General features: G+C 46.0%; 1 protein-coding gene across 1 annotated transcript in view; it reads left to right on the top strand.

Moving 5' to 3' along the window:
- The first annotated feature begins 7,329 nt into the window (after positions 1-7,329).
- OLFM3 (olfactomedin 3) overlaps positions 7,330-24,260 on the top strand; it is a 167,258-nt gene continuing 150,327 nt past the window's right edge. The window contains exon 1 of the mRNA XM_079981546.1: positions 7,330-7,816. Within this exon, the coding sequence (XP_079837672.1) occupies positions 7,748-7,816 (69 nt within the window). The 5' untranslated portion in view covers positions 7,330-7,747. The remainder of the gene's footprint in view (positions 7,817-24,260) is intronic.

The following is a 24,260-nucleotide window of genomic DNA, read 5'->3' as shown; positions in this document are numbered from 1 at the left end:
ACTCATGTAAAAACATGCTGATTCCCAGACTGTCCATGGGCCGGATTGAGAAGGCGATTGGGCCGCATCCAGCCCCCGGGCCTTAGGTTGCCTACCCCTGGTATAATCCCTCCTTCCTGTTGTTTGTGGAGACTTCATTAAATAGGATGCAGCAGGATGTCAACTTTTTCACCTCTCCTTTGCTCCTCTGATTCTAGCAGGAGCTTGATCTTCAGACATTAGGAGATGTTGTTTACCTCTATGCTGTGCGAAGTCTCACAGAGAGAAGCTGCTACTCTGTAGCAAAGCATAGGCTTTAAATATTGATATCAGGTTCGGTCCCTGGCATTGCTGCCTAAAAGGATCACAAGGAGACATGCTGGGGGGGAAATCCCTGCCTGAACCCTTAGACAGCCACTGTCAGTCATAGTGGGGAGGAAATCTCATGCCTCGTAGACCAGTGATCTGACTTAATGTAACATTGCTTCATATACCGCAGATTTCTGCCAATCAAGCTGTGGTCAAAAATCACCAAAAGAGGATGAGCCTGATTTTTTTCTGGTCAATTGGCAGAGCTAGGATAAAGCCACACGTTACTGCATTGTTTCCTCAATCAAATGAGTCTGGTGTGAAACACAAATCACAGAGAAATCCACTTTCCCTGTCAATGTATCCTCGTTTTCTTTTTATGATGTCATAGTAAAAGGCAATGCCTAACATCCATAAACATGCATCGATTACCCCTGCTCAACAATGTATTGGCAATTTGAGCAAGATGTGTTGTCTCAGATGATGAATATTCCATTTATTGTGTTTCCTTTTTGGCATTATTGAAGAACTTTTCTCTTTGTCTGCTGAGCAGCTTACAATAAGCTGCAGTGTGGCAGCAGCCCTGGGATTTGACATGCAGCTGGATCTTATGCCTGGGAAATGGACCCATTTCACAGAATCATGGAATTGGAAGGAACGCTAGGGGTCCTCTAGTCCCAGTGGCGTAGCGTGGGGGGTGCAGGGAGTGCCAGCCGCACCGGGCGCAACATTTTGGGGGGCGCACTCGCAGCTCTCTGCCCCTACCTGGCTCACTCACTCTCTCTCACAGTGCTGGCTGTGCGAATCCGATCCGAGCTGCCAGGTCGCGGAGCAGAGAGAGAGCGAGGGAGGGACTATCTGGGGGAGGGACAGTGCAGCAGCCGCCCAGCGCAGCACTGAGCACGGGAGAGAACCACACCAGACCAGCCCAGGCAGCAGCAAGAAGCTGGCAGCGGCGGCAGGTTAGGGGTTAGGGGCGCAAATTACTTGCCTTGCCCCAGGTTAGGGGGCACAAATTACTTGCCTTGCCCCGGGTGCTGACAACCCACGCTACGCCGCTGTCTAGTCCAAGCCCCTGAAATGCAGGAATCTCAGCTAAAGCATCCAAGACAGATGGCCTTCGGCAGAATCGTTGATCTGGATCTTGTGTAGAAATAAAAGATTTTCACACTAGAAGAATAAGTTTCAAAGCTTTACTGCCAAACAGTCTTAAATGCTGGTTAGAAAAAATAAACATTACGAAGAAACAAAGTAACACATTGCGCTCAAGTAGCAGGCAATGCAGTTCAGTCCTTAAAATGCTTTATGCAGTTCAACAAACTTTCTTCTTTCTGGTTCCAGAAAGAGATCCTAAGCTTGTTCATCATGGTAGAGCTTAGCTTCATCTGATGCTGCTACTAGGTAAAGGTAAAGGGACCCCTGGCCATTAGGTCCAGTCGTGGCCAACTCTGGGGTTGCGGCACTCATCTCGCTTTATTGGCCAAGGGAGCCGGCGTACAGCTTCTGGGCCATGTGGCCAGCATGACTAAGTCGTTTCTGGCGAACCAGAGCAGTGCACGGAAACCCCATTTACTTTCCCGCCGGAGCGGTACCTATTTATCTACTTGCACTTTGATGTGCTTTCGAACTGCTAGGTTGGCATGAGCTGGGACCAAGCAACAGGAGCTCACCCCGTCCTAGGCTCTGTGGTTTAACCCACAGCGCCACCCGCGTCCCTGATGCTGCTACTACTACTAGCCAATTACTGACTTCTCAAGTTTCCTGTCCTGCTGGTGTGGGTTCCAAATGCCCATCCTGGATTGGAGCCCATAGCTTCTTTTTCTTCAAAATAATGGTCTACACTGTTTAAGTGCAGGGTGTTTTTTTTTTTTTTTTTTAAACACAGCCTGCTAATTGTGACATGTAATTTGACCTTTGGTGTTTCTCAGCAATCTGGCGCACAACTTCACAGGCTGCCACATGCTAGTCAATCTTTAATGGCAGGTTCACACAACACCCCAATCCTACTCTGCCAGCAGCTGGCTTCAGTCAGGCTGGTGTGTTTCAGATTTACTGATCAAAACTTGATTCTCTCCCACCTCATCCCACCACCATATCTTTATTCTCATCAGTTGGTGAAAATATCACTTACTGTCCTGTCTTCTTCACTTCCGCAATGAGAGAGCATAGGGGTTAGCTCAGTAGGTTAGATAACATCAAGGTTGCAGGTTCGATGCCCATAAGGGACTGTTGCATATTCCTGCATTGCCGGGGGGGGGGGGTAATTAATCCTCAGGGTTCCTTCCAACTCCTTGATTCTATTATTCTGTTTTTAAGCAGTATTATGATTTAAGTAATCCAAACACTTGATGCAGATCCTTCCTAGTAGGGTTTTGCAGAATGATTACATCTGCAATCTGCCCGTTCATGGTGGCAGAAGGTTTCAGTATGATTGGGCCCAATCCCTGCACCAGCCTTGATTGGGCCTGATGCTGCTACCCAAAGGCAACAAGATTGGCTGAAGATCCAGCAGATCCCAGGCCAGCTCGGCCCTACCTAACCCTTGGAAGGCTGCATTTTGGAGCTTTCTGCTGACCTCTGCAGGATAGGAGAGGGGGAAAGCTGCCTCACACCTGTTACTGCAAGCATGGAGAACTGAGGTGTTGGGCTCCAGCTTCAACCAACATGGGATGATTGGACTTGTCACTAGCAGCAGCTGCAGAGACACGAGGTTCTCCATGCAGAATTTTATTTGCAGAACGCTTACTACAGCCAATATGTCCATTAGGTTCAGTTCTCTGCTGGTGTTCTCCAGAAATGGTTCCCTGCTTACAGAACAAAGGTTCCTTCTCATGTCCCCTTGCTTACATTGATTTTAGAAAGTATACTTTCACATGAGCCTTGACAGTTGTAGTCTCACATCTGCATTCAGAATTCCACACAATGCACCCATCTATCAAGGGGGCAAAAGAATAAGCATCTGCCATGCCAATTTTCTCTCTCCAGATTAGCTATTTACTGACACTGAAATGCTAATACTGTCTCAAATACATTATCATCACAATAGTTTAGTTTATCTCTAGGAGTATATACTCCAGCTGTAAAATATCAACCATTATGGCTTAAACAGTGTGCTTTATGCAATGCTAACCAATTTGAGAACTGAAAGAATTGATTTATGTGCTGTTTCAAAGGAGTTATTCCCGTTTACTAGGGTTGCCATCTCCTGGCCTGTAGGGAAGTTTGCTTTCTTCCCTCTTCTTAATAACTGCAGCTCAACTATCAAATGAAGCTTTGCCCATCACAGCACTGCATTGTTGTGGGGAAAATAACCACTCCTGCGTATGATTGTAATAATTGTGCAGAATCTAACAGGTGCCTCTGCACTGGTGAAAGGGCTTCTGAGCTGACAGAAGAGGAGTGGAGTGGAGTTTTGCCTATTCCTCCTTTCTACTGCATACCCCCAGGCCACCTTCCACCCTTTTCTGGATTATTTCCCAAACTCTCATGAGCTGAGTTTTGGAGGGCACTGGTTGCCGCAGGGAGGAATAGAAAATCAGTGAAAGTTGCTTTCCCACTCTTCCATTACCAGAGGAAGCTGCTGGATCAAATGTCATCCTGCAGTCACTAAGTGGATTCCACACATGGTCCAACTGAGTAAAGAAGTGGGTCCATTTAGTTCAGCTTTGTACTTCCAGCAGTGGCAAAGCACGTGCCTCTAAGTCAGGTGCAGTCAGGGTGGTGACCTCAAGATGTTCTTGGACTCTTATCTTGACCCCATCTGTGCAAACCCATCCAGGTAAGCTGCAGTGATGTCAGGAGAACAGCTCCACAGCTCCATCCTGCCACATGGGCTGCTACTGATATTTTTTCCTCCAAGAAAATATAGCTACCTCTCTGGAAAGTCTTCCTTTTGTGCCCCTTGCCCATTATTTCCCCATTCCTTCCGAAAAACTTCTTTGTTCACAGCCTATCTTGCTGGGAATAGCAGTTACTCTCCACTTTAAGATTCCAAAGATACACTAGATCTCCCACTTGTATTTTATAATCCAACATCTTGACCCCTGTTCTTTTGTCAGTTTTATTATTTTTCCAGGGATTGATCATTATGGCCCTATTTGACTAAGAAGGTAAAAACGCGAGTTCATGAAACAAATCAGATTTTGCTGCCTAAATAATATTCTCATTTTTAAAGAATCATTTCATTCATATTTAATAATAATAAACAATGTTTTTTATTATTTATACGCTGCCCATCAGACTTGGTTTCCCCAGCCACTCTGAGCTGCTCCCAGCAAAATAATAAATGCATAATAAAACCTCAAACACTAAAAAAAATTTCCCTGTATTTAACTCACTGTATTTCTTTTACTTAATATGCCCATGCAATTTAAACAAGTTGGTTTATTCAGTGGTAGATATTTGGGCACATATCCCAAACACTAACAGAGTTTTGAAGCTTTAAAATCAAATTTTGAAAACTAGCCATGAGTTGATAATTTGTTTTCTGTGTTCAGTCTGATGCCCAGGGCTAAACATTTTACTTGTCCTGCTGACAGCACCTTAAAATTGGCCAGGAGATGTTGTCATATCCAATTTTTTGGAAAGTGCCATTTCTGAACAATAGAACAAAACCAATATTCCAACTAGATCAATGTTTTTCACATTTGTTGGGCGGCAGTGGGGGGGGGGGGAAAGGTCCTTAATGAAATTATTGGGGATTGAGAGGACAACACAGTGACAGACTAGCATTCAAGAGAAACATTTTTTTCACACCAAATGAATAGCCCCTAAAATGCAGAGAGTCAGTAAATAGTTGCGTGCGCTTAGGAAACAACAGCGAGTTTTGGACCACTGGCCATGGAGATGATAGCAGTTGTAGTCCAAAACATCTGGAGGGCAAGAGAACTGAGTGTTGTGCCCTAAAACACTGCCCAGAATCCTTTGCAGCTTGCTGGTAAGCAGAGGCTCATCAGCCAGCAACCCCACGTGAAAATCCACCCAGGACAGCACTTTGTAGGGCACAGTGCTTTTGCTGAAATCACAAGTGTGAAGAGATTTTTTTCTTCATACAGCAATAATACACACGATTCTTCTGCATGGTGCAACCTCACCAGGAGGGTCAACACTAGGATGGATCCCCAAAAAACTTTTGTACCCATTGAAATTTCACTACTTAGCAGAATGCTATGGATAACCAGCTTATCTAAGCAATTCTTTGCATGGCAATTTGTGGACACCAGTGATCTCTCTCTTGTGGCTCCATCTTACATTCAATGAATTCATTTCAAGACACAGAAGACAACATAAATAAACTTACCCCACACTTCTCATTGATAATACAGTATACCTTAGTTCCATCTCTTCCTTTTCATTAGGTTCAGCTTGTACTTAAGGGCCTAGTTCTCACTGAGGTGGAAGACATGCTTCTTGACTGTAAAATTTCAGAGCATAGCTGAATGACTGAATGCTCCACAAGAAAGACTCTTCCCACAAAGAAATTGTGGGTGCCTCACCCCTCACCATCCAGATATTTGTTTGGAGATATTTGTTTCCTCTCCCTGTGGAACTGCATTCAGCAAAGAAAGCACATGTGGTCCGAAATGTTACACCTGAGACTAAAGTTGACCACCTCGGGGCCAAACAAGGCTAGATAGTACATAGCAAAGTAGCATGAATACCTCAGATTTTGTTCTCATTACAGTTGTGGAGTGAGAAATCTATATGGAAAACATAGTGCATGAGGAAACTTATCTCTCAGGGGGCAGCACTTTGTGGGGCCCAGCACTTTTGCTGAAATCACAAGTGTGATTGAAACTGATCCCTTTCCCCTCACATGATGAGCAGATCCTACACATGTCCCCATTTTCCAGGGACAGTCCCAGATCTACAGAAGCCGTCCAGTTTTCTGAAATGTCCCGCTTTTCCTTAGAATGTTCATATTTTCATCAGAGAAATGTTGGAGGGTATAGCAGGATGTCCCTGTGTTCATTGGAGAGGTAACTATACAAACTTTACAATACATTTGAAGGCAGCCCTGTATAGGTATTCCCCCCCCCCATGTTTAATGTTTTGTTGTGTTTTTATATATGTATATATTTTATATATATGCCCTCTGTTCTCCCTAATGGTAGGGAGACCCTGAAATTGTAGCAAGGATTGGCAAGAGTGGAGAATCTTGGATGACATGGAATAGAACATCCCTATTTTCATGGGATAAATGTTGGAGAGAATGGAACAGGACGTCCCTATTTTCATCAGGAAAATATTGGAGGGTATGGAATAGGACATTCCTATTTTCTTCGGAGATGAGGGCACAAGGAGAAGGGGACTATAGAGGACGAGATGGTTGGACAGTGTTCTGGAAGCTACCAGCATGGGTTTGACCAAACTGCGGGAGGCAGTGGACCTGGCGTGCTCTGGTCCATAGGGTCACGAAGAGTCGCACACCACTAAACGACTAAACAACAACAACAATTTTCATCGGAGAAATGTTGGAGGGTAGGGGATAGACCATCCCTATTTTCATGGGGGAGATGTTGGAGGGTATGGACCCTCCAAGGATCCCTATTTTCTAGGGAGTTCTGGATCCGCAGAAGCCACCCCGTTTTCTGACTTGATCCCAGAACGTCCCACTTTTCCTTAGGACATCCCTATCTGCATCCCTATCTGCATGTGTATCTGAAGAAGTGTGCATGCACACGAAAGCTCATACCAAGAACTAACTTAGTTGGTCTTTAAGGTGCTACTGGAAGGAATTTTTTTATTTTGTTTTTGCATGGGAGAAATGTTGGAAGGCACCTCGAGGTCTCCAGAGGGGTTGTGGGTGGGCTAAGAAGTCAGGACTGACCCCTCAGCGCCCACCCCACACCGTCCCTCTGCGTGCACCCCCCCCTAACCACGGCCTCTAGCGCTGACCGGCTGCCTCCCTGACCCCCACCCCCGCCCCCAGGGCTGGGTGATGTCACATCCGCCGGTCAGCCCTGCGCAGCGCCCGCCTGGCTCCGCGCTCTTTGGAGTCAGGAGGGGACCGGCAAACTTTTCTTCTCCCTCCCTGGCAGGGTGGGCTGGCCGCTGTGAGGGCGGAGGGAGGAGGGGGCGGAGAGGCGGCTGTGGCGGGGCGTGCGCGACGCGGCCCGCCCGCTTCCCCCTGCCCTCTCGCCGGCTGGCTCTCTCCATCTCTCTCCCTCCGCCTGGACTGGGCGCCCCCTCCCGCCGCCGCGCTCCCTCCTCGCTCCGAGAAGGATGCCTGCGGAATGAATGAGCGTCCCCCGGGCTGCTGCTGCTGCCGCCGCCGCCGCCTCCCGCTGCCGCCTTCTCCTGGCTGTGGCAGGCGGGCGTGCAGAAAGTGGCACGGACGAGAGGGGTCCCTGCAGTGACTGATGAAGGAGAGGCTGAGCAGGGAGGAGGAGGAGGAGGAGAAGAAGAAGAAGAGGAAGAGCAGCAGCAGCAGCAGCAGCCCAGCAGCCCCGGGAGCAGCATGCAGCCCTCCGCCAGCATCCTCAACCTCTTGCTCGTGGCTCTCTTGGCCGGCTTGGACCCTTCCAAGGTAGGAGATGCAGGAGGAAGGACCCTCCGCAAACATTGCCCGTTCTCTTTCTCGCCTCTGGAACTACTAGTTGACCCCCCCTTCCTGCGATATTTCCTTAAGTTCTTAAAATCGTAATCATACCCCCACTGTTTTAATGGGGCAGGCAATGGGGGATTTGGGGATTGTATATACTGTATATATTCCTGCTTCTTTGCTTCCCAGCGCATCCTTTTTGTCTTCCTAGCAATGGGTGCGCTGTAGTTTTTGCCAGAAGGGGAGGGGATGGATGGAGTGGGGCTTTCCGCAAACACAACCTGGGCTGCTTTTTTCCGTCTTGTTTGAAAAGGCAATGTGTGTGTGTGTGTGTGTGTATGCGCGCGTTCACCTTGCAATGTTGGAAAGTGGTCAATAAGGCAAACAGCAGCGGGGCACTGCAGGCTGCCTTCCCCCAAACAGTTGAAAGGATGAGGATGCTCTCTTTCTCTCTCTCTCTCTCTCTCACACACACACACACGCAGACAAACATCCTATCCAGTCTAATAACAAAGCGGACACTGGGTGGTACCCAGCTAAATCCTGCTCAGAGGAGACCCCTTGAAGGAAGCCCCTTGAATTCAGGGGGTCTCCTGCGAATACGGCTAATGTTGGCTTGCACCCTTTCTTCCTGGATGACTTGCTCTGGTTGTGTTGTTGGGTATCCCTCCCTCCCCCTCCCCCTCCCCCAAATCTTACTATACAAGTTTTGTTGACGATCACCCACATGGAAAGGAGACGGGTGATGGATATAGCTTAGAACACTAGGAATGCTGCGACTGGCTTTCCCCATGGACAATGTCTTATCTGTTGAACTCTGGAAGCTGTCCCAGCCTTAGCTGGAAATGACACCAGAACAGGATAGCCGTGGACAAGGGATGGGTTTATTCATAGCGATCAGGGGATGCATAAAATCTGTAGCCCTTTGGAATCATGGGGAGAAGCATCCCTCCAGAGGAAGAATAAAGGCACGTGCCTTTATATTGCAGAAGAGGAAGGGGTAGGAAGGTTGGGCTTCTCCCTTCCACTAGTCATGTGCAATTGCAATTGCCCTCAGGTTGTAGAGAAGCATCATCATCCCCATTATTTCCCCCCAGTTACATTTGTGAGAGCAAATAAGCTTTGCTCTGCAGTTGAATGACAGCCCCTTAAAAACACAAAAAAATGATGCTGCCTGGCTTGGGCTGGGAATTTGAAAAACCATTCCATCAGACCTTGAAAATGAGACTTGTCGAAAGCCATTAGTAAGAGATGAGTGAAGTCCAGTAGGCCGGGCGACTGCATGTGTTGTTCAGCACAAACCTGAAGCCTTGGAGTGGAAGATTTGCATTGTGTGCCGCCTCTGGATGACTTGATGCCTATCTGCTGATATAAAATACCCATTGTGGGCCCCTCCGTGGTGTGTGTGGTCTCCACACTGCATGCCGGTGAATGCTTTACGGAGGCACTGAAGTGCCAAACAAGGAGTGTGGACTATTTTTGGGGCTTGTAAACAGCATTTTGTGTTTTGATGGATGTCAGAATTGCTCACATCAAAAGCATGTAATCTAGGGTGTTCAGCTTAAATATAGAAACAATCTTCAAACTGGCAATTGAGCTGAAACTTCAGATTGGTTTACTGGGGGAAGCACGATTTAGGTATGGGGGCATGGGAAAAGCCATGAATTGTAAATACCGCACAAACATTTCTTGTAGAAAATGTGTGTTTGCAGTAGTGCTGATTTTATGAAAGCATGGAGTCCTTTTGCAGACCAGCAATTTGTAGAAACAGTTTTGATAAAAGTGACTATTGATGCATTCTATGTTTAAGGTTAAAAAGGAAAGCAGCTCAAGATTGTCTTGATCGTACTCTCTCTAGTTGTACTTTTAGGATCTCTTCATGTGTGTTGAGTCTTGGTATACTGAAAAAGAGTTTAGGGATTCCAACCTGGCGAGCATTTTATCAATAGCCTTAGCTGCTGGGTGAATGGACAGAGATTGTGCTCACAGCTTCTCAGATGCCTGTGTTGAGTTACATCCCTGTAAGATATATATACATGGAAGAAAGCCATCCTATTTTCCTTCCAATCAATGTGTTCCTTTAAAAGAAGAGTTAGAGGCAAAACTGGACTGGACCCCCCCCCCCCTTTTAGAAAATTAGTCATTGGGCCACAAACATAAACTTCTTTTCTTTGGAGAAGTTCCACAGTGAGCTGGTGTGTTTGTCTTGTCTTGTTTTTAAAGTAACTTTAGTTTTTTTCCTGAACTGTTTGAAAAACTTTTTTTTTTTATTTTTGCTGTTGTTAGCGACATATGTAAAAGGTGAAATGCTAATGATCCTGATGATGATATTAATAATGTCAAGTGTGTTTCTGATCAGGGGCCCCTCCCCCCCCAAAAAAATTGAAAGGAATGGGGGGGGGGTGAGAGCTTTAATGCCCAGTACAGCTGGTTGTCCTCACTTTCCTCACCTGTAAAATGCATAGCTGTCAACTTTTACCTTTTTAAAAGGGAAATTCCCTTATTCCGAATAGGATTCCTCGCAAGAAAAGGGAAAAGTTGACAGCTATGGTAAAATGGCACTTAATGTTCTGTATTTCACACAGTTCTTCAGGCAGCAAATCAATATTTTCTAAAAGTGTTGTGAATAAGAATAAGAGGTTTGAGAGCTAGGGCAGAACCAAATGTTCCAAAGTTACCTCTAGAAACTGTGCTGAGTCTGTTTTAGTAAACAACAACAAAACCCCAACCTCAAGAGTTCTGTGGCACCTTGAAATTGATACAGTTATTTTAGCATGAGCTTTCAGGAGCTGCTGCCCATTTCATCAAACAAATTAAGTGGCCAGAAAGCCTTTTGATCCCCATTCCCCACCCCCATATATATATATATAATGAAGAGGGAGAGGAGAGGGAGGGAGATGAGGCCAAAAAACAAAGGAACTGCAACAAGTTAGGAGCAGGCGTGACTGATCTGTGCAGAACACCAGTGGATTCAAAATTCAGTCAGATCAGGTTGGTTTGTTTGTTTCAGCAAAACTCAAGGTCAGTATCGACATGCATGGAACAGTCTCCTAATATTTCATTTCTAACTGAAAACCAGTTACTATTGCAGGTTGCAAGCTTAAGCAGAGGAATGATGGAGGGAGAGACTGCTTCACTGCATGTTTATTTTTTTGGGGGTACTAAAAATTGCCTCCTCTCTGCTACTTTTGCACCCACAGGGGAAAAGAGGCTGGAATGCAGCTCTGCCCCCTCCCCACAAGTGAAAAACCAGCTTTTGCCATTTTGAGCAGAAAAGCTGGAGGATAAGTGCTAGCTCCTTTCCACCTGCCACATCTGCATCCCGAGGGCAGCCTTCTGCAGCTGTGTGCATTTGTTTATTTACCATTTCTCTTAAAATGTCTAGTGTGGCCATTGGCAAAAAGTCTCCATGCCCGTGTTAGTAAGCCACCTGTTTCGATGAGCCAAAATGAGACTGGAAGTGGGAGGTCAGGACAAACTTTTCGGACTGTTTCGAACCTTTGTGGTAGCCTTTTCTTGCTACGCGGAGGTGATGGCAATGACTTTCCATTCTGTACACAGGGGCTTTAGGGGGGTATCAAAATAGAGACTTAGGTGAAAACTATTTTTACATTGCAGAAGGGGAATCTCAGTCTGAACATCGTGCCTTGAGGATTCTTCTGGATGCAAATAGTGAAATGGAATTCTAATACAAAAATAAGATTTCCTAAGATTAAAGTTTTCACTTCAGCATAACTCTCCTGGAATTTTCTGAACCGAAGTAGAGAAAATACATAGAATCGTAGAAGTGTAGATTGGAAGGGACCCTGAGGATCATCCAGTCCATCCCCTGCAATGCAGGAAACCTAGATATATATGTAATTTGCAAGCTTCTTGAAGCAAAATGCCTTTCTCAAGTTTCTTACTGAATTCGTGAATGCAAGTTTTCCAGTGAATTTCCAAGAGAGACATCTCAGACGTCTAATGGACAGAGTTGAGAAAGAGATTGCTTTTCTTCTTTCTTTCTTTCTTTCTTTCTTTCTTTCTTTCTTTTTAAAGTCAGCAACGCTTATCAAATCACTTTGTTTTCTTGGGTGCAACTCTTCTCCCTTTAGAGTTATTATACTGTTGCATGCCGCCCCAGTCTCTGAGCAGTGCGAGATTCCAGGCTCTAAACCAGAGTTTGTGTTTCCTTTTGCAATGAGACACAGCAGAGACTGTGGTGTCCTTATGATACATGGTTTATTTACACATACAGTGGTGCCTCGCAAGACGAAAATAATCCGTTCCGCGAGTCTCTTCGTCTAGCGGTTTTTTCGTCTTGCGAAGCATCCCTATTAGCGGCTTAGCGGATTAGCGCTATTAGCGGCTTAGCGGCTTAGAAAAAGGGGGGAAGGGAAAAAACTCGCAAGACTCGCAAGACGTTTTTGTCTTGCGAAGCAAGCCCTTAGGGAAATTCGTCTTGCGAAGCGCCTCGAAAAACGGAAAACCCTTTCGTCTAGCGGGTTTTTCGTCTTGCGAGGCATTCGTCTTGCGGGGCACCACTGTATATACAATGGGATTCAAACAGAAATCAAACCGGCCTCAGATGTTGCTCTGACTCTCTCACATCACTGCAAACTCTCAACTCAGACTTTGTCCTTCTAACTCTCTCTGAGTTGAGGGAGGGGCCACACCCATTTCCCATCTCGCACAGAGCCCCCTTTGCTTTGTTCTCTTAATTGCCCTTCATTTCAGCATAGGGATATAGCCTGGCTTCAGTGCAACCAAGTGAAGATACCTGGGAGCCAGAATGGCCCCTGACATCTCCACCGTTTGAAGGTGGATGCCTGGAGATTGTTGGATCTGGACTGTTTTTGTACACTTATGCCCCATCCTGCGTAATTCTATCAATTGTATTTTATCTGGAAAACCGGAATGGATTTCTGGAACCAAAATGCTTTCTTTCTGTGGAGCCTGAGCAGGAACAGTCACTATTAAGAAAAAGAGGTTGGAATGGGCCAATATTCCAACTGCCCCTGGATCAAGAGACTTTTCTCCTTTAAGTCCTCAAAGCTCTCAACCTGTAATCTGAACTAACCATATGTTGAACTGAGAATCAATCACAGTCAGTCCATCATTTGGAAAATAAGACTTTAGAGCCATTTTGTCTCAAAATGGCAGCTAGACACTCCATTTTGGTTACTGTAACCTGGGTTTAAGGAGCCCTTTGGCCCCCTTCTTATATATCTGAGTTTCTAACACTGTCTGGTTTACATTTTGACATTAAGGGTTAGAAGAATCTCGCATACAGCTTCTCTCAAGCCCCCACCCCCTGCCTCCTATACTCATAACAATCCTTTACAGCTGGAGATAAGGGAAAGTAGTGACAGTGATACACAAATCCCCCAAAGACAGTGTCAGATCATCAGATAAACTTGCACTTATCTGCAAATAGTATCTATGCCTAACTCATTGCCTGACATAATCCACTTGCAGCCTTACCCAGATGCGTGTCACATCAGAGAATGTTGTATGGCATTGCTCTTTGAAGGTGCATCAAGAAGGTACACAGAATCATCACTCTGAATCCATCGTTGTTCTTCATCAAGAGGCATCGGCTGGATTCGTAGAATCCTGCAATAATTTCCAAGAAGTCAGCAGAATAAGGCATCTAAATGCTTCAGTGCTGGCAAAGTTTTAGGTCCTTTAAGGTTAAACAGTAGGAAAGTGTTTGTGTATCGCCACCTCATGGTGATCTATGTTACTGGGGTGGGGGGGGACCCTAATTAAGGTCTTTGCACACTGGCTCCATTTTTATTGAGTTAACTTATTTTCTAGAGAGGTGTGATTTCAGGGCTAGGTTAAATCACCTATTTCAGCACAGCAAACTATTGACTGCACTTAGACATTAATGAAAAAGAAGCACTAATTAATTCTGCAGGTTTTTTTAATGCTGATGAATGCGCACCAGTTTTATTTCGATACTCCGGCTGAAATGCAGTGTGTATTAATTAGCCACTGATTAGAATTTCCATTTTTAGAATAATATATATGGAAGTATATATATATATATTTCTCATTTGATGATGCACTTCAGGGACTCTTTCCCCTCCTCTACATGCTGTTGAGATACTGGAAGGGGTGGGATACTGAGCCTGGAGGTGGGGATGCTAGTCTTTTACACAACGATTTGATATATATTGAAGGAAGGAAATGTTCAAGATCTGGAAATTCCTAAGTGTCACTGCTAGATGGCATCTCTGTGCTATTTTTTGGAAAGCAGAATGCTACTTCTGACCTTGGTAGGCTTGAGCTACGGAGATCACTCAAGGCAAGCCATCATTCAATCATAACCAATTCGTCACTCTGGGCAAACAGAAGGAAACCTTTCTAAGTTGAGTAACACCAAGCTGCAAAGGGAAATATTGCCATGTAGAAGGGTTCTTACAGTCTTCCCAGCCCTTGCAAGTGAGGAGTTTTCCAGTGCTTACATGGAATTCCTCTGCCTGCAAGAGGCTTTCCATGCATTTCAGTCGAAGGGTTGCTGCATGTACGCAAGTGGATGTGTGTGTACAGAGACACTGGTTCCTTTGAAGTGAATGAACGAGGCCTGTACCTCTTCAGTATGCAACGCTGTAACACCACCAAAGTTCCTGGACTAGGTGGTAGCTTTCTTTGCAAAATATTAATCTGGGCACTAGTAGCTAGGGACTTCCGAGGCACATGGCAAAACTCTGTCCTCGAAACAGGACCAGCTTTTAGAGGGAGCCTTGCAAGAGATCTTTAGTGGGCAGCCACCTCTCCCCATCTTTACAGTCACTCTCATTTTTCTCTGGGTTCAGTCCACATCTTTTCTCAGAGAGAAAGGGGAAACAAATGAGCATGCAGCGGCCCCTTCCATTCCAGAGTGGTGTGTGCATGGGCATGTGAAATCTACTCCATGTCTTCAGTTTTTATGAGTAGTGCCACTTCAAAGTTTTATTTATGGCTCAATGAATGTACAGGGTAGACCCACCTGGTATCATGGGCCTCAACCAAGACAGGAGGAGGAGGAGGAGGAGGAGGAGGAGGAGGAGGAGGAGGAGGAGTTTGGACTTGATATCTCACCTTTCACTTTCCTTAAGGAGTCTCAAAGCGGCTAACAATCTCCCTTCCCTTCCTTCCCCACAACAAACACTCTGTGAGGTGAGTGAGGCTGAGAGACTTCAGAGAAGTGTGACTAGCCCAAGATCGCCCAGCAGCTGCATGTGGAGGAGCAGAGACGCGAACCCGGATCCCCAGATTATGAGTCCACCGCTCTTAACCACTACACCACGTTGGCTCTGTTTGGAGAGCCTTTGGAGGTGGATCCCCCAAAGCTACTGCTTTCCAAGGAAAAGTTCAACTCACTCTCTGGTCTTTCCTGAATGGGGAAGCTCACCCTAGATTCTACATCCTGCCCCCTGAATCTCAGGGAAGTACTGCTACCCCTCAGACTCTTGAGGAACATGGTTTAGACTTCTCCAAGGAATGGGAAGGCCCTGAGGAACGTTCCTTAATGAAGTCACCACAACTCCAAACTTTACCCTTTTTCTAAAATGTTACTGGCCCCATAAGATGGGCAGATGCAGAACTTGAATTGATGGAGTTTTGAGACTGACTCTCCAGGCCAGACTATAAACCCTGGCAGTTGCTCCAGGCCAGTGTTGACATATCTTGTATGTATTCCTGCATTAACTGCTAGGTGCAGTTAAGAACCCAAATGCATAGTATTTGGATTAGCATGGCCCAATGTCCTAAATCAGAGCTAGCCACCAGCTTTGCCTCTTTCAATCTCACCTGACCCATCAGCTTCCCATGTTGGTGGAACGCATGAGAAAGACTCACAGTTGAAGACCCAGAAAGGTTTAATTTTACATTTCTGTTTCTATCACAGCTGGCTTTCTAAATCTGATTTGATTGCCTGCATCCTCCTCAGCTCATGAATAGTGAGTGAGGAGAGGCCAGGACCCTCAGCAAGTTTCAAAACAGCTGAGAATACATTGCAAAAAGCCTTTGAGTGACTTGGATATGGTCTTAGATATGGACAGGACTGCATTACGAAAAGCTTTGGATCACCTTGGATCCAGAATAAGTTATTTGAACTGGGATCCCACTAAAAGTCAATGGGATATGAGTCATACCAAGCATGTCCCCATGGAACCTAAATTTAATTGACCTAGTCTGAAACCAACCCCATGCATTTAAGATACTTTGCTGTGGTTTTTTGTATGTTTCATAAGGAACTGGTGTTAGGTTCTTAGGAATAATCACACCATGGTCTGAAACACAGTGAATGGGAGCTGACCTCTCTCTTCTCCCTAAATGGTGCCACTATGGGACTTCCCTTACTTACATTAGTAAGACTGGCAACCATTTGTACACACAGAAATAAATAGGAGCTATGCAAGAGTTCTACTGGTTATCTGAGTTAACTGAACTTTCATAAGCCTCCATAGGCTTGTTTAACATGAGCGAGTCAACTCAGATAACTAGTAGATCTTGTATAGCTCCTATTTTTTTCAGTATGCAAACTTCTTGCTTACAGGGAGCGGGCAGGTATGGGGGATTCCCTGGTCCTGAATGGGGTAACTGTGCCCCTGAAGGACCAGGTGCACAGCCTGGGAGTCATTTTGGACTCACAGCTGTCCATGGAGGCGCAGGTTAACTCTGTGTCCAGGGCAGCTGTCTACCAGCTCCACCTGGTATGCAGGCTAAGACCTACCTGCCTGCGGACTGTCTCACCAGAGTGGTGCATGCTCTGGTTATCTCCTGCTTGAACTACTGCAACGCGCTCTACGTGGGGCTACCTTTGAAGGTGACCCGGAAACTGCAATTAATCCAGAATGCGGCAGCTAGACTGTTGACTGGGAGTGGCCACTGGGACCACATAACACCGGTTCTGAGAGATCTGCATTGGTTCCCAGTACGTTTCCGAGCACGATTCAAAGGTTGGTGCTGACCTTTAAAGCCCTAAACGGCCTCGGTCCTGTATACCTGAAGGAGAACCAGGGAACCAGACAGAGGGCCTTCTCGGTAGTGGCGCCCGCCATGTGGAACGCCCTCCCTTCAGATGTCAAAGAGATAAACAACTACCTGACATTCAGAAGACATCTGAAGACAGCCCTGTTCAGGGAAGTTTTTAATATATAATGCTGTACTGTTTTTAATACTTGATTGGGAGCCGCCCAGAGTGGCTGGAGAAACTCAGCCAGATGGGCGGGGTATAAATAAATTATTATTATTATTATTATTATTATTATTATTATTATTATTACTACATCTTTGCATCTTTGACCACATCTAGTACTGTTCCTTTAAAACAAGGGTGGGAAACTTTGACTCCCCAGATGTTATTGGACTGCATCTTCCATCATCCCTGACCATTGGCCATGTTCTTTCAGACTGATGGAAGTTGTAGTCCAACAACAACAACAACAACAACAACAACATGCAAATAGAGTGTTTCAGGGGTATGTGCGTCATTAGCTTCTTTGAGTAAGAGAAAATGAGGAGCAGCCTTGTACTGAGTCAGGCTATTGGTCTATCTATCTCAGTATTGTCCACACTGACTGGTAGAGGGTCTCCAGAGCTTCAAACCAAGAGCTGCACCTGCCAGGTGTCAGGGACCATGCTGAGAAGGGCTGCACTGAGGAGGAATAGTGGAAGCCACCCCTCCCCCTGATCCTGAATCTTCCCAGGAACAGGAAGACAGTGTAGATATGGGACAGTAGTTGGCAGAGGGGCATAGTTCAGAGGGCAGAAGCTGGGGTATACTGGATGGGGAACAGCTAGAAAAAGAAGCACTGGGAGAGAGAGGGTTAACAGATTCACAGTCATTTGACAGCATTCCTCAACCGCTCTCCCCAAGGTCGAGAAGAGCTCAGGAAGTCTCAGAACAGAAAGCACAGATGGTATAAGCTCAGATGACAAGACGTAGTTTAATGGGGGGTAAGCCTTAATAAGGGCCAGTGTGGTGTAGTGGTTAAGAGCGGTAGTCTTGTAATCTGGGGAACCGGGTTCGCGTCTCCGCTCCTCCACATGCAGCTGCTGGGTGACCTTGGGCCAGTCACACTTCTCTGAAGTCTCTCAGCCCCACTCACCTCACAGAGTGTTTGTTGTGGGGGAGGAAGGGAAAGGAGAATGAAAGGGACGCAGGTGGCACTGTGGGTTAAAGCCTCAGCGCCTAGGACTTGCCGATCGAAAGGTCGGCGGTTCGAATCCCTGCGGCGGGGTGCGCTCCCGCTGCTCGGTCCCAGCGCCTGCCAACCTAGCAGTTCGAAAGCACCTCTGGGTGCAAGTAGATAAATAGGGACCGCTTACCAGCGGGAAGGTAAACGGCGTTTCCGTGTGCGGCTCTGGCTTGCCAGAGCAGCGATGTCACGCTGGCCACGTGACCCGGAAGTGTCTCCGGACAGCGCTGGCCCCTGGCCTCTTAAGTGAGATGGGCGCACAACCCCAGAGTCTGTCAAGACTGGCCCGTACGGGCAGGGGTACCTTTACCTTTACCTTTTAAGCCTTAATAGGGACACGGGTGGTGCTGTGGGTTAAACCACAGAGCCCAGGACTTGTCAATCAGAAGGTCGGTGGTTCGAATCCCCGTGACGAGGTGAGCTCCCGTTGCTCAGTCCTTCTCCTGCCAACCTAGCAGTTCGAAAGCACGTCAAAGTGCAAGTAGATAAATAGGTACCGCTCCGGCGGGAAGGTAAACGGCATTTCTGTGCGCTGCTCTGGTTCGCCAGAAGCGGCTTAGTCATGCTGGCCACATGAACCAGAAGCTGTACGCCGGCTCCCTCGGCCAATAAAGTGAGATGAGCGCTGCAACCCCAGAGTCGGCCACGACTGGACCTAATAGTCAGGAGTCCCTTTACCTTTACCTTTAAGCCTTAATTGGGAGCGTCACCATTCTGGGTAGTTGCTTTCTTTTGTCTCTCACTGTGTTTATTAAAGAAACTAACTGACAAGACTTTCCTTTTGTTTGTTCTGTTTATCTACTGCCATGGGGCTGATTCCCTGAAGCCTGACACCAGAGATTGAACCTGGAACCCTCTGAACTACAGCTTTTCCCCTAGCAGTGTACAAGAACACTAAATCAATAAATGGCTTTTGGACAGCATTTGGCCTGGTGAGTCATAAAGTGTACAGGTCTGGAATAAACCATGACACACAGGGCAATCCTGTGCACTTTTATGCAAACCTACTCTGCACAGTGAATCATTCTCTCAGTTACCCATTTACCTGGAATAAAACCCATTGCATTTCATAGAACTTGCTTCTGAGTACAGGACTGCACTGTGTATAGGACTGCACTGTTAGTATACTAAGTGTAATCAAATAGAGCAGATCTATGAGCAAACTGATATAAAATGTGTGGCAATGTGATTTGGTGGTTTTAAGGCCAGAAAATAACAAAGTAAGATTTGTCTTTGGGGAAATAAAAGTCTCATTTCCCCTAAACCAAGCAATGATGGTGTGTGACACTAGATTGTTCCAGCTTCCTATCGTAGTGATTAAGTGAGGCTGTTATCTTGCAGTTTGTTTGTAAGGATGAATATTAATGCTGAGGAATGGTACACATGCTTTTTCCCCTTTACTCAGAACTACTTAGCAGGCTCCCTGCTCAGATCTTGAGTAGCAGAACTTGAATGTTGGGACCTATAGGTAAGCATACCATGATAAACATATGGGTAGATGCTTGACAAAGCCTGTGCCCATTTATCACCATGGAGTGGGATTCAACATTGCGCTATTTATTATTTATACCCTGCCCATCTGACTGAATTTCCCCAGCCACTCTGGGCGGCTCCCAATCGAGTGTTAAAAACAATACAGCATTAAATATTAAAAACTTCCCTAAACAGGGCTGCCTTCAGATGTCTTTTAAAAATAGGTTAACTGCTTATTTCCTTGACATCTGATGGGAGGGCGTTCCACAGGGTGGGCACCACTACTGAGAAGGCCCTCTGCCTGGTTCCCTGTAACTTGGCTTCTTGCAGTGAGGGAACCACCAGAAGGCCCTCGGAGCTGGACCTCAGTGTCCGGGCAGAACGATGGGGGTGGAGACACTCCTTCAGGTATACAAGACCGGGGCCATTTAGGGCTTTAAAGGTCAACACCAACACTTTGAATTGTGCTCAGAAACATACTGGGAGCCAATGAAGATCTTTCAGGACCAGTGTTATGTGGTCCCCGTGGCCACTCCCAGTAACCAGTCTAGCTGCCGCATTCTGGATTAATTTCAGTTTCCGGGTCACCTTCAAAGGTAGCCCCACGTAGAGCGTATTGCAGTAGTCCAAGTGGGAGATAACTAGAGCAAACGGTAACCAAAAATATCCAAAACAGTCAAACATCCATCATAAAAAATTCCCTATATAGGGCTGCCAGTATTAAAGCTCATACAGGTACTTAAAGGTATGAAGTCACACCAGTGTCATCAACTACTCTAAATGGCAGGCTTGTGTCCTAGTCTCATGCAAGAACCTTTCATTCATTCATTTTAATTGTATGCCACTTCCGCCCCCACCCCCCGGCAAAAAAAAAAAAAATCCTGCTCAAAACGGCTTACAACAAAGAAACAGGGATGTGTTTGAAACAAACACGACAAAAGCAATTCCATAATAGCATGGCAACACAGTAACCTAGTGACAATTTCATAATAACTTGGCAAAACGATAGTCACTTAGTAACAGTGTCAGTATAACTTAGCAAAACAATAGTAACATAGTAACAATTTCATAGCAGCGTGGCAAAACAGTAAAATTGTAACATTTCATGATAACATGGCAAAACAAAACTATAATAACATACCAAAAAAACCCCACACACTTCAATATTATAAATATAACTAGTTTAAACATTTAAAGGCAAAGGTAAAGGGACCCCTGACCATTAGGTCCAGTCATGGCCGACTCTGGGGTTGCGGCGCTCATCTCGCTTTATTGGCTGAGGGAGCCGGCCTACAGCTTCTGGGTCATGTGGCCAGCATGACTAAGCCGCTTCTGGCAAACCAGAGCAGCGCACAGAAACACCGTTTACCTTCCCGCCGGAGCGGTACCTATTTATCTACTTGCACTTTGACGTGCTTTCGAACTGCTAGGTTGGCAGGAGAAAGACTGAGCAACGGGAGCTCACCCCGTCATGGGGATTCGAACCACCGACCTTCTGATCGACAAGTCCTGGGCTCTGTGGTTTAACCCACAGCACCACCCGTGTCCCAATTAAGGCTTACCCCCCATTAAACTACGTCTTGTCATCTGAGCTTATACCATCTGTGCTTTCTGTTCTGAGACCGACAGCACCACCCTAGTTTAAACATGTAGCAATAGCAAAAATTACAAGAGAGCTTCACAGTTTCACCCTAGTCTTAGAAACACCCCTTCCCTGTTGCTGAGCTTTCCCATCCTTCTAAGGATTGTAGCACGGAGACCTGAGACTTTCTCCATTCAAAGCACATACTCTAAAACCATTTCAGCTTTGTGCCTCAGCTTGAACCTAGTATAAGGAAAGTGACGGGGTGCCAGAGATTGCTAATGCCTTTTTCCTTTTCTTGGGCCAAATGTTTTGTTTAACTTGCATCCAGCCCTCCCCTATGATGCCTGTGAAACAATTACCTTTGTTAAGCAAAGTTGAACTGAAAACTGATGTGGTGTCTAAGAGCCTGAACTATTGACTGGGAAGTTGCTGGTTTGAATCTGCCATCAATAGGTACTGTATTTTTTGCTCTATAAGACTCACTTTTTCCCTCCTAAAATGTAAGGGGAAATGTGTGTGCATCTTATGGAGCGAATGCAGGCTGCGCAGCTATCCCAGAAGCCAGAACAGCAAGAGGGATTGCTGCTTTCATTGCGCAGCGATCCCTCTTGCTGTTCTGGCTTCTGAGATTCAGAATATTTTTTTTCTTGTTTTCCTCTTCCAAAAACTAGGTGCGTCTTATAGAGCGAAAAATACGGTACTTCTCTCTCAGCCTCAGCCCTTCCATCTGCAGCATGGGCAACAATGATGAAGATCTCAGGGTGGTCCACAGCATATAAATACAAAATACAAAATACACAATAAGAACAATAACGGAAACAAACCACCCATAACCCCTCACTTTTACATCTCTTAAAAATGCACATGAAGCTCTTTGAACACTTGGGAAATGCTGCATAAAGCATTATTATTGGTATTATTAGAAACATGGCCTCCACACACCAAAATTGGCACTTGGGTTATTTTTACCTATTTCTCACTGCTTACATTTTTACCTATTTCTCACTGCTTACATGGAGGCATTGAGCCTAGATGCCCACAAGTAGTAAGACTAGAGGATGTATTTTAATTTTGCTCGCTTGCCTTACATTCCTAATGGGGTGCTAGGGAGGCCACAGCGCTGCTGGCTACTGAACATTTTGTGCCATGCTGCCGTGTGTGTTGAGCGATATGAGATAATGTCTGGTTAGGTTGTCAATGCACAACGTATGAGACCATTCTATTTGCGAGTCAGGTGGCTCCTTGCTAAGATAGGCTTACAGAGTTGCACTGGACAGTTTTTCAAAATAGGTGTCTTCAATTCATCTTGTCAGAATATTGTGCCCCCATCAGCCACTGAATAACTTAACTATGACAAACAGACACAACAGTACAAGCATCTTTTAATACAGGAGCCCGAGAAACATTTCCTCCACCCCAATAAGTTTAAAATGTTACCTTTTTATTCTTTCTTTTTAATGGATGTTGCCTATGCAGTGGATGTATGTGGCTATGTTTATAATGCAGCAATTGCAACTGTCACACATTACCTTGAAGATTAAAAAACCTCATAAGTCAGCTATTACAACATATGCATGGGGGTAATTCTGTAACTGCAAGGCAAACAACAGATGAATCTACCAGTTGCATTAATTCTCCTTCCCTGCCCCCACCCTGTGCCTTCTTCCTGAGAGTAGCAGTTGCAGATAATTGGGGATCACATTGTGTGTGTGTGATAAATTCAGGATACCATGTAACTAATCAGATCACACTGTAATGCCAGTTCGGAGTGAGGGCAACGCTTTTTGCAACACGGTGCCCTTACTCTGAGTGAGAGTCAGGCTGTCTGCACATTACCAACTTAAATAATAATAGTAGTAGTAGTAGTAGTAGTAATTTTTATTTATACCCCACCCATCTGGCTGGGTTTCCCCAGCCACTCTGGGTGGCTTCCAACAGAAAACTAAAATACAATAACCTATTAAACATTAAAAGCTTCCCTAAACAGGGCTGCCTTCAGATGTCTTCTAAAAGTCTGGTAGTTGTTTTTCTCTTTGACATCTGGTGGGAGGGCGTTCTACAGGGTAGATGCCACTGCCAAGAAGGCCCTCTGCCTGGTTCCCTGTAACTTGGCTTCTCGCAGTGAGGAAACTGCCAGAAGGCCCTCGGAGCTGGACCTCAGTGTCCTGGCTGAACAATGGGGGTGGAGATGCTCCTTCAGGTATACTGGACCGAGGCCATTTAGGGCTTTAAACGTCAGCACCAACACTTTGAATTGTGCTCAGAAACGTACTGGGAGCCAGTGTAGGTCTTTCAAGACCAGTGTTATATGGTCCCGGCAGCTGCTCCCAGTCACCAGTCTAGCTGCCGCATTCTGGATTAGTTGTAGTTTCTGGGTCACCTTCAAAGATAGCCCCACATAGAGTGAATTGCAGTAGTCCAAGCGGTAGATAACCAGAGCATGCACCACTCTGGTGAGACAGTCTGCGGGCAGGTAGGGTCTCAGCCTGCGTACCAGATGGAGCTGATAAACAGCTATCCTGGACACAGAATTGACCTGTGCCTCCATGGACAGCTGTGAGTCCAGAATGACTCCCAGTCTGTCCACCTGGTTCTTCAGGGGCACAGTTACCCCATTCAGGACAAGCGAGTCCTCCACACCCGCCCGCCTCCTGTCCCCCCAAAACAGTACTTCTGTCTTGTCAGAATTCAACCTCAATCTGTTAGCCGCCATCCATCCTCCAACCACCTCTCCATGCCCCATCTGTGTTTCAGATTGTATATGTGGCCGTGTTTCCAAGCAGCCTGCTTTCCACACTAGTGGGCGGAAAGGGTGTGTGAATGTCTGCATATGGTTTTATGTTTTCAAATTAGACTGGGGAAAAGCACCTCAAAACACAGCATTTCTCAATGTGGATTAAGACTAATGTTGTGTGTACACAGCACCGCAAACCAGTTCCCTGGAGCAGCTTGGGTGCAAAGGAAATAGGAGTGTGTACACCACCTTAGCATAGAGGGGAGTGTGGCTTGCTGCTGCACTATGGACAAATTTTGTCCCCTTTCAAGTCCCCCATCACCAGCAAGGTGTGGTTTTCACAGCCAAAGGGCCCTAAGGAAGTCAGATTAGCCTCAACCGGGGCCAGGGCCTTTTCAACACTGGCTCTGGCCTGGTGGAACGCTCTGTCTCATGAGACCAGGGCCCTGCAGGATCTGATTTCTT

Source organism: Podarcis cretensis, assembly GCF_951804945.1.
Source record: "Podarcis cretensis genome assembly, chromosome: 6".
In the NCBI taxonomy this organism is placed as follows: Eukaryota; Metazoa; Chordata; class Lepidosauria; order Squamata; family Lacertidae; genus Podarcis; species Podarcis cretensis.
Note: the sequence above shows the minus strand (reverse complement) of the source record. Positions and strands in the feature narration are given on the sequence as shown.